General features: G+C 53.4%; 1 protein-coding gene across 1 annotated transcript in view; it reads left to right on the plus strand.

Annotated features, from left to right (window-relative positions):
- Window positions 1-2,906, plus strand: part of GRB2 (growth factor receptor bound protein 2) — a 72,084-nt gene extending 69,178 nt beyond the window's left edge. Inside the window, exons 5-6 of the mRNA XM_004748934.3 lie at window positions 1,440-1,608; window positions 2,369-2,906. Coding sequence (XP_004748991.1) covers window positions 1,440-1,608; window positions 2,369-2,554 — 355 coding nt within the window. The 3' untranslated portion in view covers window positions 2,555-2,906. The remainder of the gene's footprint in view (window positions 1-1,439; window positions 1,609-2,368) is intronic.
- The last annotated feature ends 12,073 nt before the right edge of the window (window positions 2,907-14,979 follow it).

Below are 14,979 nucleotides of genomic sequence, written 5' to 3' on the forward strand. Positions count from 1 at the left end.
GTGGAAAACAGTCCAGAACGGGGAGTGCAAGCAGTTATCGCGAGTGAATTGACTGACGGCCGCACCGGGGTAGCCGACCGCGTGCCGGGGAGGCCTTGATTACACCAGTCGCTGCGCGTGCTCATGTGGTAGCTGCTGGCGAGCTCCCAGACCATTATTCCATTTTATCAAATAAAAACTTAAAAATCCATGCGTTTATTGTTTTAGAAATAAAATTTGAAACAGATGTCATTACCACCTTTAACGACACAAAGACCTTCTCAAAAGAGGTTCCAGAATCCAATCTCTAAAACGTTTCTCTAGTCTCAGGATGGGAGTCAGTGATGAAAAACACCATGGCCGGTAACAGGCCCTTGTCTGGGACCCTGTGCACCTTGTGGAAACCGTCTGCATGGCAGCCGTGGGAGTGGGCTTCCGTGGGGCCAGAAACGTGGTGTGGGTGCTGGTGTGGGTGCGTCTGCCTTCCTCACCGCGGACTTGGATCCCAGTGAAAAAGCAGCTCCGGTTCTAACACTTGGGATCGCCTACTTGAAGCCCAGTGCTGCCACCTACTGGGTGGTTCTTAAGAAGTCATTTCTTTCCCCCTTGAAGACTGAAGGAGAGGAGACAGGGTGTCCTTCATTTACATGTCTTCCTAGAGCGCCGTTGGAGGCCTGGGTGCTGGGGTCCGTGCCAAGGACCCAGCAGCGAGCAAGACGGGCAGAGCTTTGCCTGGTTGTCGGGGGTGGTCCGCTCCCAGTTGCAATCCCACTTCTGCGGGCCTGCGCAAGGAAAGGCGTGTTACTCGGTGATGGAGAAACCTCTCGGGGCACCGGGTACCTCGGCCTCTTGTATTTATTGGCCCACGACGTTCCATTCTGAGACCTTTCGCCCATGAGTAGAACTAAAATCCCTAAACGGAAAACGTGATCTGTACTCCATTTGCAGGAGAGCTATTGAAAGTGTGTCCAGTCCCTCCGGCTCTTCTCCTGACCCACCTCCTGTAGCTTTTAAATATCACCTAAGGTTTTAATGGGCGTTTGTTTGGTTTGGTTTTTGCTTGAAAAGTTAATGAAGTCACACTCTTCCTTGAGTAAGACTCTGTTTGGCTTGGTACAGTGCAGGGCGCGTGGAGACACGGCATAGGTGAGGACATCCTTTATTTTACAGACATCTTCAGAATTGACCTGATGGACAGGGTTTCCCTCTCTGGCAAGGAGTCTTACTATTGTCACTGGTGATCATCAGTCCCCCGGAGGGCTCTCTGGAGCACTCAGCGTCCTAACTGCAGCCAGGGAGCTGTGTTTGTGCTGCAGTCTGGGGCCCCTTGGGCCGTGAGAAGTGTTGCCGGAATCCGAGTTCTCACAAGACGCTTCCTTGATCTGATGGGCACACGGCCCCCTGGTAGCCGGGACCGAGCCCTCTGACCTGCTTTCGTTTGTGTTCTGTGCCCTCCCCAGGTTTGGAAATGACGTGCAGCACTTCAAGGTGCTCCGAGATGGAGCAGGAAAGTATTTCCTCTGGGTGGTGAAATTCAATTCCCTGAACGAGCTGGTAGATTATCACAGATCGACATCTGTCTCCAGGAACCAGCAGATATTCCTCCGGGACATAGAACAGGTGCCACAGGTGAGCCTCCTCGGGAGATCGGGATCATCTCCGGCAATTAAGAGTAGCTCCTCGGGCAGGCGCCTTTTTGAAGGAGTCCTGGGCCTTCTGTGCTCACTATTCAAAGTATTGCCTGTAGTTTGTGTTACGGGTGTGTAGAACAAAACAAAATGGTTTTGCCTTTCCCAGAGGCTGCCCTTCTAAGGCGGTGCGTTGCCAGGTACCACCTATGTCTCTGTGGGAAAACGGTCTTTAACACCCTCCGCTGATGTATCCCCGGAAGCAAGTACTGAGGCGAACCTCGCTTTGGAGGTTCCCGTCTTCCTGTGCCTGCAGCCCCAGCGCTGTGTTAGGGGGAGCCCCGCCTGACTGGAGTCAAGCTCTTGACCTTTCGACTCCATAAAACCTTAAGGACTTCATAAGCAATAAACCGATGGGAACTGAAGCCTTTTCCAAGCCTGGGGTTGTAAACCAGAGCCTGGCTGCTGTTGCCCAAGGTCCTCCCTGACGGCCCGCGCTCGCTTCCACGCCGTGGCGGACGAGCCCTAGCACGTTCTGGCCTGTCGGGAGCCGTGGTGAGCGTAGCCTGCTCCCACGTAGGGTAGACCGACAACCTGGAAAGATAAACAGCGGTGGGGGAGGGTAGAAATGGGAGGTTGTCGCGGGAAACGTGGAGGAGTCGGCACAGGGCGGTCGCGCTCCCGTGACCAGTCCCCCCCCAGCAGGGGGCTGGCCGTGGCAGAGACCGAGCAGGTGTTCTCTCCCCGCCCCTCTTCTGCAGCAACCGACGTACGTCCAGGCCCTCTTTGACTTTGATCCCCAGGAGGATGGAGAGCTGGGATTCCGCCGGGGAGACTTTATCCACGTCATGGATAACTCGGACCCCAACTGGTGGAAAGGGGCCTGCCACGGGCAGACCGGCATGTTCCCCCGCAATTACGTCACCCCCGTGAACCGGAACGTCTAAGAATCAAGAAGAGATTATTTAAAGGAAGTGAAAAATTTCAAACACAAAAGAATGAAACCCACGAGCTGCCTTAACAGCAGCCTGTGAGGGAGCTCAGAACACCTGTCGGGGTCACCTGGTGACCCTCTCACTTCGGTTGGAACTTTGGGAGGGGTGGGAGGGGGCGTTGGATATAAAAATGCCAAAACTTACCTATAAATTAAGAAAAGAGTTTTTATTACAAATTTTCACCGCTGCTCCTGTTCCTCCTTTGTCCTCTTTTTCATCCTTTTCCTCTTCTGTCCATCAGTGCATGACGTCTAATGCCACATATAGTCCTAGCTGATGCCAATAATAAAAGAAAAGAAACCAAGCAGGCTGGTATTTTCTCTCTGCAGAATGTCTGTTGTAGTCGAGTGACTGAAGGAAGGACAGCCGTGGCTGGGTTCCTCGTGCGCACGCAGGAGAGGGCAGGAGAGGGCGGCCGGCCGGCGGCCCTTGCTGGGCGGCTCCTGCCAGACGGGGGTGGGGGGCAGCCCCCCGGCCGCCAGGGTCTTGCGACAAAGTTGGAAATGGAGCGCGGGGGGCAGAAGGAAGGACTGTCCCCTCATGGCTTCCTGAACAGAGTCAAACTAAAAACCTTGGTCTCTTTTCTACGTTGTTTTCCCTTCCACATGGCATTACTGAGCATGTTGGTTTTTTCCTAGTGCCTTTTTCCTTATTTCAAGAGTTGCTTATGAGTGGTGTTTTTTTATTTGTTTTAAAATAAGTTAAAGACAGTCCGGAGCTTTTTCAGCCCATTTGTCTCCTCCTCTGTGTAAATAGTCCTCCCCTGGGGGAGGGGAGAGCAGGTGGAGGAGCCAGGCATGGGTAGGGGGCGCGGGCAGGGGGTGCGGGCAGGGGGCGCGGGCGGTCTGCCTGTTCTCAGCCGCGAGTCTTTAAGGTTCAGCTTTAATGTTTGTCAGCCCTCTGGAGTCCGCTGTGGCTGTCCCGGGGGTGCCGTGCCGGCCGCTGCTGGGGAAGGAGGAGATGGTCCGGCTCTGTCCAGCGCTTCCCACCTCGGACTGGATCTGGCTGCGGGGGGGGGGGGGCTGTGAGAGCCCTTGACCTTGCAAACCCAGCTGTTGCCTGCCCCTCCTCCGCTCCAGCGCCCCCCAGAGAAAACACCCTGGAGCCTGCAAGTTTCAAACACAGGAGAGCCTAAGGGACTTCAGTTGTCGCTCTGTGACCGGATCGGGTTATATACTGTGTTCCCACACTGAGGTGGAGCCTGGGAGCTTTCATTTTTCTTGCTCTGAAAATCCGAGGTATCCGTTCATGGCTTTCATCATCTGTGTCCCCTGCCTGACCTGCCCGGGTGAGCACGAGGGCAGCGTGCGGGCAGCAGCCGGGTTTTCGAGGCTCCGTCTGCAGTGGGCTGTGTCTGTAGCTGCTGCCCCTTCTCCCCCAAGCAAGTGTCTCCGTGAAGCAGGGGCGGTTGGGGAAGGACGAGTGGGAAATGTAGGAAGGCCAAGGCCATCGCAGAGCTCCCTCTTCCGCCTTGTCAGCTGCTTGTCCCTCGCAGTGATGTGCCTGTGAACTTTCTCCTCCCGATCCCCTGCCCGCATCAAAAACAGGGCTCCCCGGGAGCTGGTGACGGCCTTTGGGTTCTGAAGTGGTCGATTGGAGTCTCCCCTGGACTCTGCTTATGGAGCCGGACTCAGCCTGGAGTGCTCAGGCCCCGGAGGCAGCTGCTCTTCAGGACAGAGCGCCCGCCCTCTCGCTCTCTTTCTGGTAGCTTCTTTCCTCGGTGATGATAAAAGGAATCTCTGGCATTCTACACCTGGACCATTTGATTGTTTTATTTTGGAATTGGTGTATATCATGAAGCCTTGCTGAACGAAGATGTGTGTGTATATATTTAAAAAAAAATCAGTGTTTAAATAAAAAGACCTATGTACTTAATCCTTTAACTCCGCGGATAGCATTTGGTAGGTAGTGATTAACTGTGAATAATAAACATCCAATGAATTCTTCACTCTGTATCTTTTCTCTTTATTCCGCCCCCCCCTTCCGCCTTACTTAAAATAAAAACCTAAAAGCCATGTCAAGCGTCAGGCAGGACTCCCGTGTCCTCTTTTCCCGCTAGCCCAGCTCCCCGGGGGTGCGCATGGATCTTGCTGGGCTCCGAGAGTCGCGCGGCCCACACTCAGCAGCTCATCGGAATCCCTGGGGCTTGTTCACAGTGTGGACGCCCAGCCAGCACCCTCGGGAGCTGGGAGATGGTGGCTGAGGCCAGGCCTAACCACACCGCGCCGGCTGGTGTAGACCAGACGGTGGTATTTAGGGAGAGCATGGACAGAAACTAAACCCAAGCAATTTCCACTTAGGTTCTTGGTCCCGTTCGTAAGTAGAGTGTGTTGTGCTACCTCATGGGCAGTCCCCTACTTGGGTGGTAGTTGTAACTTCGCTTTTCTGCGATGACCTCGGTGATGGAACTTGACCTGACACCGTCCTGCTGGACACTGCCGGTCTCACAGACCACCTGTGAGCTGTGCTGTGCAGATGCTTCCAACGCGGGGCCACTGAGGTGAGAACTTCAGGCCATGACCGCCTCGGTGAGACTGTGCTCTCTCTGACTCCTGGCCTCAGAGTAGCATCGTAATTAATGGGAAGGTCGATGCTTTTGCACGGTTCGGTCACAGGCTTCTTGCTGATTCTATCCCCTTCCGCCATGGAGCTGTAATTCCTGGGAAGGCATCTGGGTGGGAGCACCTCGGGGAGGACTCCACCTTGGAAAGCTCATCTGCGGCTGCTGACAGAGGTACAGGTGGGCAAGTGGCCTCAAGGCTCCCTCTTCCTGCGCTCACTTCAGTGACCTGCAGCAGCTGGAGCCCAAGTGCACCTGCTCACGGACCTGGGAGTTTGTCACAGACTCATCTTCAAGCGAGACTGTAGAGGGGACCGTAGTGACCAATCCTACCCAGGCCTTCACGGCAGTCTGCAGCCCCAGACCCCGCCTTCTGGTCCTCCGGCATGGTGGTTGCGGCCCACCCAAACGGTTGATGTTGGAAAGAGGTCAAGGCAAGGGGCACAAGTGGCCTTGACCTGCTGACCATAGGGGATCTTCAGGCTGAACTCTTCTTTACCAAAGTGCCTGGATAACTGGGAAAAATGAGAGTGGGACTGTATCTGGGCACCCTGGGAACACTTTCATTCCTAAGACACTCAACTGCCATGAAATGCAAATTCCCCAGGTCTGAGCTCTATTTTATATTAAAGCACAAGGGGATACTGTGCATTCATTGGGGGGCTCTTAAGCTTAATCCCAGGGACCATAGGCCCCTCCCTCCAGCCAGAGCCCTGTGGCAAGGGAGCCCTGTGCTTACTACCAAGATGGCTGACAGGAGAATCCTGAACCACCATTGTAACTGGGTCTATCTGTCGCTGTTAAGGAAGGAAGAAAAATCCCATGTGCCGACAGCTCGGATATGCTGTTGACTAACCCACTTGGTACTCAGAGCCTTCCAAACACTACTTTTTTTTTTTTTTCCAAACACTACTTTTTTTTTTTTTTTTTTTTTTTTTAAAGATTTTATTTATTTATTTGACAGAGAAAGATCACAAGTAGATGGAGAGGCAGGCAGAGAGAGAGAGAGAGAGAGAAGCAGGCTCCCTGCTGAGCAGAGAGCCCGATGCGGGACTCGATCCCAGGACCCTGAGATCATGACCTGAGCCGAAGGCAGCGGCTTAACCCACTGAGCCACCCAGGCGCCCCTCCAAACACTACTTTTAAAACAGTTTTAAAACTCATGTCCTGGGGTGGGGTTTTTTTCTTTTTCTTTTTTTTAAATAATGAGACTTGGGGATTTTTTTTTTTTTTCTTCAGCAAGAGTAGGAGCATGTGTGTGGAGGGTGATTGGGGGCTGAGGGACAGAGAATCTGAAGCAGGCTCCATGCCCAGCACAGAGCAGAGTCCCACCACCTGAAATCATGACCTAAGCTGAAATCAAGAGTCGGGCACTGAACCAACTGAGCCACCCAGGTTCTCCACCGCTGAAGATTTTATTTTATTATTTTTTTAATAGAAATGGCTTTACTTTAAAAAATATATATTTATTTATTTGAAAGAGAGACAGAGCATGAGAGAGAAAAAGGTCAGAGGGAGAAGTAGACTCCCTGCTGAGCAGAGAGCCCGATGCGGGGCTCGGTCCCAGGACCCTGGGATCATGATCTGAGCCGAAGGAAGAGGCTTTAACCCACTGAGCCACCCAGGTGCCCCAAGGTTTTTTTTATTTTTAAGTAATCTCTACATCCAATGGGGGTTTCAACGTGTGCTTTCCCAACTAAGCCAGCCAGGTGTCCCCAGACATGTGAGGATTTTATTAGATGAGATTACTGAGTGGAACAAAATGCTCCCCTGTCTGTGGCCAGATTCTGCCATAACTTACTTTTTGCTACATTGTAGTTCTTCAGGTGATTTTTTTCTGTCACTGCACAATATTATTTCCTATTACTACTGACACAGTTAGTTGTTGTTGTTGTTGTTTTTTAAGATTGCTTTTCTTTTTTAATTTAAAGAGAGAGCATGAGTGGGGATGGGGAGGAGCAGAGCGAGAGAGAAAGAGAAAATCCCAAGCAGACTCCGCACTGAGCACTGAGCTGAGCACAGGGCTCGCAGCCCAAGGCAAGGCTCAGTCCCACAACCCCAGGAGCATAACCCAAGCCCAAATCAAGAGTTGGATGCCCCCAGCGGACTGAGCCACCCAGACACCCTAAGGTCATTCATTTAAAGGCATACTATCTCCCGTCTGAAAGATACTGCTTGAAACTAATGTAATCTGTATGATAACTGGAATTAAAAACTTAAAAAAAGATATTACTAAGACAGCCTTGCAAGACTTGATTCTGGCCCATCCCATAAGTAACACTGGTCTCCGGTCTCCAAGGAGAGTCTTACTTTTAAAGACTGCATCCCCTCGTCAGATGTACCCAGAACTCCGGTTTAGAAAGCTGTCACTGCAGCCATCCTGAGTCCGATAGGCCTCCCACAGGACCACCGGGCGTGTCCTCTCTGGGCCGTGTGCAAGAGCCCTGGGGCATGAAGGGCACAGGCCAGGGCCATGCTCTCGGTCCTCCCCTGGTCTGTCCTCTGCTGAGGAATCAAAGGGCACCGAGTGCCTCCCCTGCTGTGTCCTCCCTTTCAGGCCTGTTGACCCCGCCTGTGAGCCATTTTCATGGTCAGCTGGGTTCCTGGGGCCTGGGGTGTTCTCTTCTGCTTTGAGCCAGTGGCACGCACCCGCCCCTCCAGCTAGAGGCTGAGCGGAGCGCATTTCCTTTCCCATTTCCACCACTGCTCTCAGTCGGCCTGAAACTGGAAATAACCCTACTTGAGGCTTCTGCACCATGATACCGACGCTGCCTCCGAAGCGACTCCCCTGTGGTCCTGCGAGCCGGTGCGGGAGAGAATTTCAAAGTTGCTGTGGGGTGTGGAGGTTGGGGCAGACGGGACTTGAGCCAGGTCCTGGGGGAGGCTGTCTGGGCTGGGACCAGCAGGCTGCACCTACACACAGCAGGAGGTTCAGGGTTGGGAGAGGTGTGGGCTGGAAACCAGTCCGGCATGGCGTCCGGATGCTGGTGTAAAGGAACCTGAGCAGGGGCTCCTGGGCCGCTCAGTTAGTTAAGCGTCTGCGTTCGGCTCAGGTCATGATCTCAGGGTCCTGGGATCGGGCCCTGCATCGGGCTCTCTGCTCATCGGGAAGCCTGCTTCCCCCTCTCCCTCTGCCTGTTGCTCCCCCTGCTTGTGCTCCCTCCCTCTCTCTCTCTGATAAATAAATAATATCCTGAATGAATGAATGAAACTGAGCAGCCTCCTCAAGGAGGCTTCCTCACGGAGGAAGGATTCCAGCCGGTCTTGCTGGGCTTCCGCACCGACCAAGCAATGGCCATGTCACTGCGGTCACCAAGGGTTCCATGGGTCCTGCAGGTGCACAGCACGAGGCATGAGCTGGAGGGAGACCTGACGCGCATGGGTGCCCAGAGCAAGCAAATCAGGATCTCCTGGAGGAGGCAGATGAGCTCGTGATCGCTCAAGGGCGTGAAGAAGGACAGCAGAGCCCAGCCTGCTTCTCCCGCCTTCTAGTCAGTCAGCTGGACTGTGTGCCAACCTCCTCGCAGGTCCAAGTGGCCTTGTGACATCCTGGATTGTGACCCGCGCCACTTCGAGGCTTGGCTGGCCCGTGTGACCCGCCTCGTTCCCTCCTCCCGCTGTACTTGGCCGTGCTGCTCCGCCGACGTCAGGGGCTCTTAGCTACTGCTGTCACCCGAGCCTGACTTTCCAGGAGCCACGCTGGGGTAAGCGAGCAAGGGAGACGCTTGAGGGCTGACCGGCATCCGACCGTCCTCCAGCGGACTCCACCGGTGCCCGGGGCCGTGCTCCTCTCCCCGGCACGGCCTGCCCATGGCCCTCCTACTATACTGACCCTCCATCTGGTGTCCTTGATCTGTCACTGGGGTGGAGTGTGCTGCGTTCATCATGTGGCCCATTCAGGCCTCTGCTCAAATAGGAGTCCCCGGCCCAGAGAGGCCGTCCCGATATATAATCCGTAATCGCCTGGCCCCCAGCGCTCTCTGTTCCCTACCGCGCTGTTCCTCCTTACAGCCGTTCTGGCTGTCTCCCGGGTTCCTTACGGAGGGTAGACGGCCTCTCCGCCCATCTCCCCGACCTGCGCTCGGCAGGGCCAGAGCTCGGGCACTGTTGCCCCCCTCACACTTAGAAGAGTGCAGGAAACACCCCCGAGTGGCCGTCGTATTCATGGTCTGATTTAATAGCGTGTCCCAGAGACACTACTGGTGAGCAAGGCCAGCCATATCCAGCCGCTCCCAACCTCCGGCCTGCGGGGAGGCCAGCCAGACAGTGACCCAGTGGGAGGAGTTCCAGGACCGAGGGCAGTGTAGGACTTTGGGGGACATTCAGCAGCGGCTCCCACCTGTCTAGAGCTCGGGGAAGACCAGGCAGGCAGACCCAGCTAAAAGCTGGACAGGATAACTGCTCTGTGGAGACGGGACAGGAATGTACCCCAGGGAGGAAGCCTTGGGCAAGTCAAGATCCAGAAAGAGCTGAGTGTGGGATTGGAAGGAGACCGGGCCCCGAGGAGGAAGCTGGCACAGGGCGGAGGCCAGGTCAGCAGGAGTGCGCTGGGGCTCGGAGGGCTTTCTAAGGATAGCTTTGCTGAGATACATCTCACTTCTCACTCATTGAAACTGGGTGATCTTAGCCGTATTTAGGAGGACAGGTTGGCAAGACGTGGGGGCGGGGGGGGGGGGAGGAAGGAAGGTGTTGCGTGCGAGTCTCAGCCCATCGGTACCCAGTGTTGTGGCTGGATAGGCCCTCGTGGTTCTTACTGTGGTGACAAGGCGCCCTTCAGCCATAACCGTCAGGAAACTGAAAAAATAAAGATGTGCCACTTACAGGACCTGGAAATTTCACAGCACACCTGGGGCCACATGGTGAGGTCACGGGAGAGAGAGAGAAGGCGGCCGGGGCCTGGCTTTTGCTTTAATTGGGATCAAGGGTGGAGGCCGAGGGAAATCAACAGGGATCACTTCAGCAAAGGAGCCTCAGTGCTGGGAAGCCACAGGCTTCGCCCTCTCTGGTCGTGGGGCTGGCGGGCTGCTATTCCCGAGGGCCGTCCGAAGTAGATCAGCCAGCCAAGCTGAACCGGTCGCTTGCCTTATGACAGAGAAAAACCCGGGGTGCCCGGGGGCTCCGTGGGTTAATCGAGCTCTGGACCAGCCTTCGCACTAGGCTCGGAGCCTGCTTACAATTCTCTCTCCCCCTGTCCCGTCCCCGCCTGCTCACACTCTCTCGGAAAACAAAAAATGGGACAAGAGTGGAAACCTGTTGGAGCTTACACTTCAGAGGGGTGCCAATGACCTTCAGGGTCCTTGCTTGAGTAGTGGGGGCCGGAGGCTGCCGTGGGGGTTGGTAGGTCGGGGATCCCTGGAGTAGGGGGTGCGGGGGTGAGGTGGGGAATAGGGTCGGACAAGTGATATTGGAAGTGTCCCCAGACAGAGGCCTCGGGGCAGCAGGACATCGTCACCTGCCACTCAGGGACATGAATCTGAGCAGGGGACCCAGGATGAGGGGCTGTGGGCTTGGAGGGGGCCCCGAAGCCACAGCCCTGGCTGGGAACCCACACTCACCGCTCTTGGTGAGGGAACAGGGCAGAATGCAGTGGGGCCCGGGGAAGGCCAGGCCCTGCGGGCTGGACGAGGGGAGAGGAGGAAGCAGCTGGGGAGGGGCGGAAGAGGAGGGAGGTGGGGGGTGCCTCAAGGACCTGAGGCCATCCGCTGCGGGCCCCTCCGCCTCCGCCCCAACCCAACTGTGACTGCCCTGCCACTTCTTCCCTCCTCTGCAGAGAAACCTGCCCCAGCTTCCAGGATGCAGGGCAGACACCTGACCCTCAGGAATGGTGTGATGTAGGGGAAAGGGCACGACAGGAGTCGGAGGCCCAGGGCGGTAAGCCAGGCTATGTGACTTTGGCCAGGGCCTTAAACTTCAATCCCTTTGCCCATCTCTTAAAAAAAAAAAAAAAAAAAGAAAGGACACCTGGGTGGCTCAGTCACCCAGTTAAGTGTCTGTCTTTGGCTCAGGTCATGATTCCAGGGTCCTGGGATCGAGGCCCTTGTTAGGCTCCCTGCTCAGTGGGGAGTCTGCTTCTCCCTCTCCCTCTGCTGCTCACCCTGCTCGGGCTCGCTCTCTCTCTCTCTCTCTCTGTCTCCCTCTCTCTCAAATAAATATATAAAATCTTAAAAAAAAAAAAAAATGGGGCACCTGGGTGGCTCAGTGGGTTAAAGCCTCTGCCTTCGGCTCAGGTCATGATCCCAGGCTCCTGGGATCGAGCCCTGCCTCGGGCTCTCTGCTCAGCAGGAGCCTGCTTCCCCCTGTCTCTCTGCCTGCCTCTCTGCCTACTTGTGATCTCTGCCTGTCAAATAAATAAATAAAGTCTTAAAAAAAATAAATAAATAAAAGCCAATGTCATCAGATTGGCCCGAGGATCCAAGGTGATTTTGCGTAGGTGTTTTCAAACTATTAGGTGCTCTGGGACTCATACTAATTATGATCTTGGCATTCAAGGCCTTTTATAGTCTGCGCCTGGTTCTCTGGGGCAACTCTCCAATTCTTTGGCCCCTACATCCCTTCTGAGATGTAGGGATGCTTTACCCAGCGTCCATGTCTCTCTCTGCTCCGAGGTCGGGGGCTCTCTCCCTCTCTGCCATCTGCTTACCCTCAGTCCGACCACTCGCTGCCTCCACGCACCCCACACCCCCTGAGAAGCCTTTCCTGACCAGCTCCCGGTGAGCTCTGCTTGCTCCGCCCCGGCCTCGGAAACCCAAATGCCTGCCTTTTGCTCTAGCGGGTGGGTCACCAGGCTCTTTGTTCCTGAAGGCAGGCCCCCTCCTTGACCCGCCACCCCCAAGCCCAGCGCCCCTCTTCAGTAACCCTCTGATGGCCGCTCTCACCTGCCGTCCGGAGCCACAGAGCCATGGTGAGGACCCAGACCCCAGGCCGCCTGGGACAGGTTGCCTCCTGCGTTCTGGGAGCAACCAGGAGCAGACCTTACACAAGCTACCTGCCTAAGCCTCAAGAAACCCGGTTCCCCAAACTCCGCGAGGCTCACCCAGGATACTGTGGCTCCTCGCTGCCAGCTCCCAAACCTGGCAATCCATGCACGCTCCCCGTCCTCCCGGGCCCGCCCACAGCTCCCATTCTTGTTAAGGGCAAAAGAATTCATCTGTATTTTCACTCCTCTATGTTTCAACCTTGGACCCATTGAAGTCTACCCTGGTGATGGGTGTGAGGTCAGACCCCTAGACCCCGCTGTCCTTTTCCAGAAAGCTACCCAGTTGGTCAGATAGTTTCTACTAAAAGGGCCATGGTCAGCAGCACCTGGGTGGCTCAGTCGGTTAAGCATCAAACTCTTGATTTTTGGCTCAAGTCATGATCTCAGGGTCGTGAGATCGAGTCCCGTGTTGGGCTCTGCACTCAGCCGGGGTGTCTGCTGCACCTTCTTTGTCTCCCGCCCCCTGCGCTTGCGCTCGCTCTCTCCAAAGCAAGCAAATAAATTTAAAAAAAAAAAAAAAAAAGGTCCTTTGTCAGCTGTCAGATTTGAGAGGATGCATTTTACAACCAAGTTTCCATTACGGTGCTGGGTACGCCCGCCATGCTCATTCCGAGGCTTCCCAGAAGCCTTGGGGGTCTGATGGGCCACTCCTCCCCGACCTCTCTCCCTTCGAGAGTTCTCCTGGCTCTTCTGCTTCTTCATGCATTCAGGGTAAACTTCATATTTTCTAGTTCTAGGGGGGAAAAAAAGGCTTTGGATGTTTTTATTTGGATCATGTTCAATTTATAAACTACCTTTGGAAGAACTGACATCTTTATGATGGTCGGTTTCCCTTTCCAAGAACACAGCACATTCTTTTCAGTTTCATGTCCTTTGGGAATGCTTCAGAGTTTTCCTCAGGGAGGATTTGCATGTTTCCTGTGATGTTTATCCCCAGATATTTTATCTCTTTTGTTGACATTGGAAATCAGACCTCTTCGGTCATGCCGTCTCACTGCTGGGTGTTTGTATACGGGAAGGTATTGATTTCTTGATACAGGTTTTGATCTCACTTTCCTACTGAATTCCTGGACTGTTTGAAGTGGTTTGGCAGTTGGTCTCATAGGGACAAAACTGTGTTTAAATCTCAAGTTTAAACTCCACAAGTAGGGCAGCTCTGAGAAGGGTCTTCCACTGCTTTGAGATCTCCCTGCACTGGGACTGGCCCCACAGAATTTTTAATCTTTGTTTTATTTTTATTTTATTTTTTATTTTATTTTATTTTTGTATCAGAGAGGGAGTGCATGGGGGGTGTGAAGTTAGGGACAGAGGGAGAGAGAGAATCTTTTTTTTTTTAAGATTTTACTTATTTATTTGAAAGAAAGAGAAAGAGAGAGTGAGAGAGAGAACACAAGCAGGGCAGAGGGAGAAGGAGAAGCAGGCTTCCCACTGAGCAGGGTGCCCAATGCAGGGCTCCATCGCAGGACCCTAGGATCAGGATCTGAGCCAAAGGCAGACGCTTAATGGCTGAGCCACCCAGGTGCCCCAGGAGAGAGAAAATCTTAAGCAGGCTCCACACCTAGCATGGAACCCGACACGGGGCTCAGTCTCATGACACTGAGATCATGACCAGAGCCGAAATCAAGAGTCAGATAACTTAACTGACTGAGCCAACAGGTGCTCCCCACAGAGTTAATTTAATAAGCAAACGACTGAGTCTACGAGGTGAAGGGCTAAATGAGATGCTCGATGACTCCGGTCATGAAATCTGGCTTTCTCTGTGCCAAAATCTGATTTGCACAAAATTCTAAACATTTTTTTTTAGCTCAAAACATTTTGTTCTGAGCAAAGGATACAAGTTCTTTTAGAAATGCTTTTTTTTTTTTAAATATTTTTTCTTTATTTATCTGACAGAGATCACAAGTAGGCAGAGAGGCAGGCAGAGAGAGAGGAGGAAGCAAGCTCCCTGCAGAGCAGAAAGCCTGATGCGGGGCTCGATCCCAGGACCCTGGGATCATGACCCGAGCCGAAGGCAGAGGCTTAACCCACTGAGCCACCCAGGTGCCCCTACAAATGCTTTTTGACCATAAACTTACAAACACTTTTATAGCCTGAGAAAAGTAATCTCTGAGGAAAGGTTGCCTTTTTTTGGAACAAAATGTCAGATCTGTCAGGATGACTATTATCAAGAAAAAAAAAAAAGGCAAAAGCAGCAAGTATTGTGAGAATGTGGAGAAATCAGAACCCTCATGTACTGTTGGTGGGAATACAATGTGGGTGGCGCCTGACTGGCTCAGCCAGCTAAGAGTCTGACTCTTGGGTGCCTGGGTGGCTCATTCAGTTAAGCGTCTGCCTTTGGCTTGGGTCATGATCCCAGATCGAGTCCACATCGGGCTCACTGCTTGGCAGGGAGTCTGCTTCTCCCTCTGACCCTTCCTCTCTTGTGCTTTCTCTCTATCTCTCTCTCTCAAATAAATAAATAAAGTCTTTATTTGAGAGAGAAAAAAGAAAGAAAAGAAAAGAGTCCAACTCTTGATCTCAACTCAGGTCTTGATCTGAGGGTCATGGGTTCATGATGGGTATAGCATAGTTAAAAAAAAAAAAAATAGAACTGGGGCGCCTGTGTGGCTCAGTGGGTTAAAGCCTCTGCCTTCCGCTCAGGTCATGATCCCAGAGTCCTGGGATCGAGACCCGCATCGGGCTTTCTGCTTAGCAGGGAGCCTGCTTCCTCCTCTCTCTCTCTGCCTGCCTCTCTGCCTACTTGTGATCTCTGTCAAATAAATAAATAAAATCTCTTTTTTTTTTAAGATTTTTTTTATTTATTTGACAGAGAGAAATCACAAGTAGATGGAGAGGCAGGCA

Source organism: Mustela putorius, unplaced genomic scaffold (assembly GCF_011764305.1).
Source record: "Mustela putorius furo isolate JIRA1106 unplaced genomic scaffold, ASM1176430v1.1 tig00000873_pilon_pilon_pilon, whole genome shotgun sequence".
NCBI lineage: Eukaryota > Metazoa > Chordata > Mammalia > Carnivora > Mustelidae > Mustela > Mustela putorius.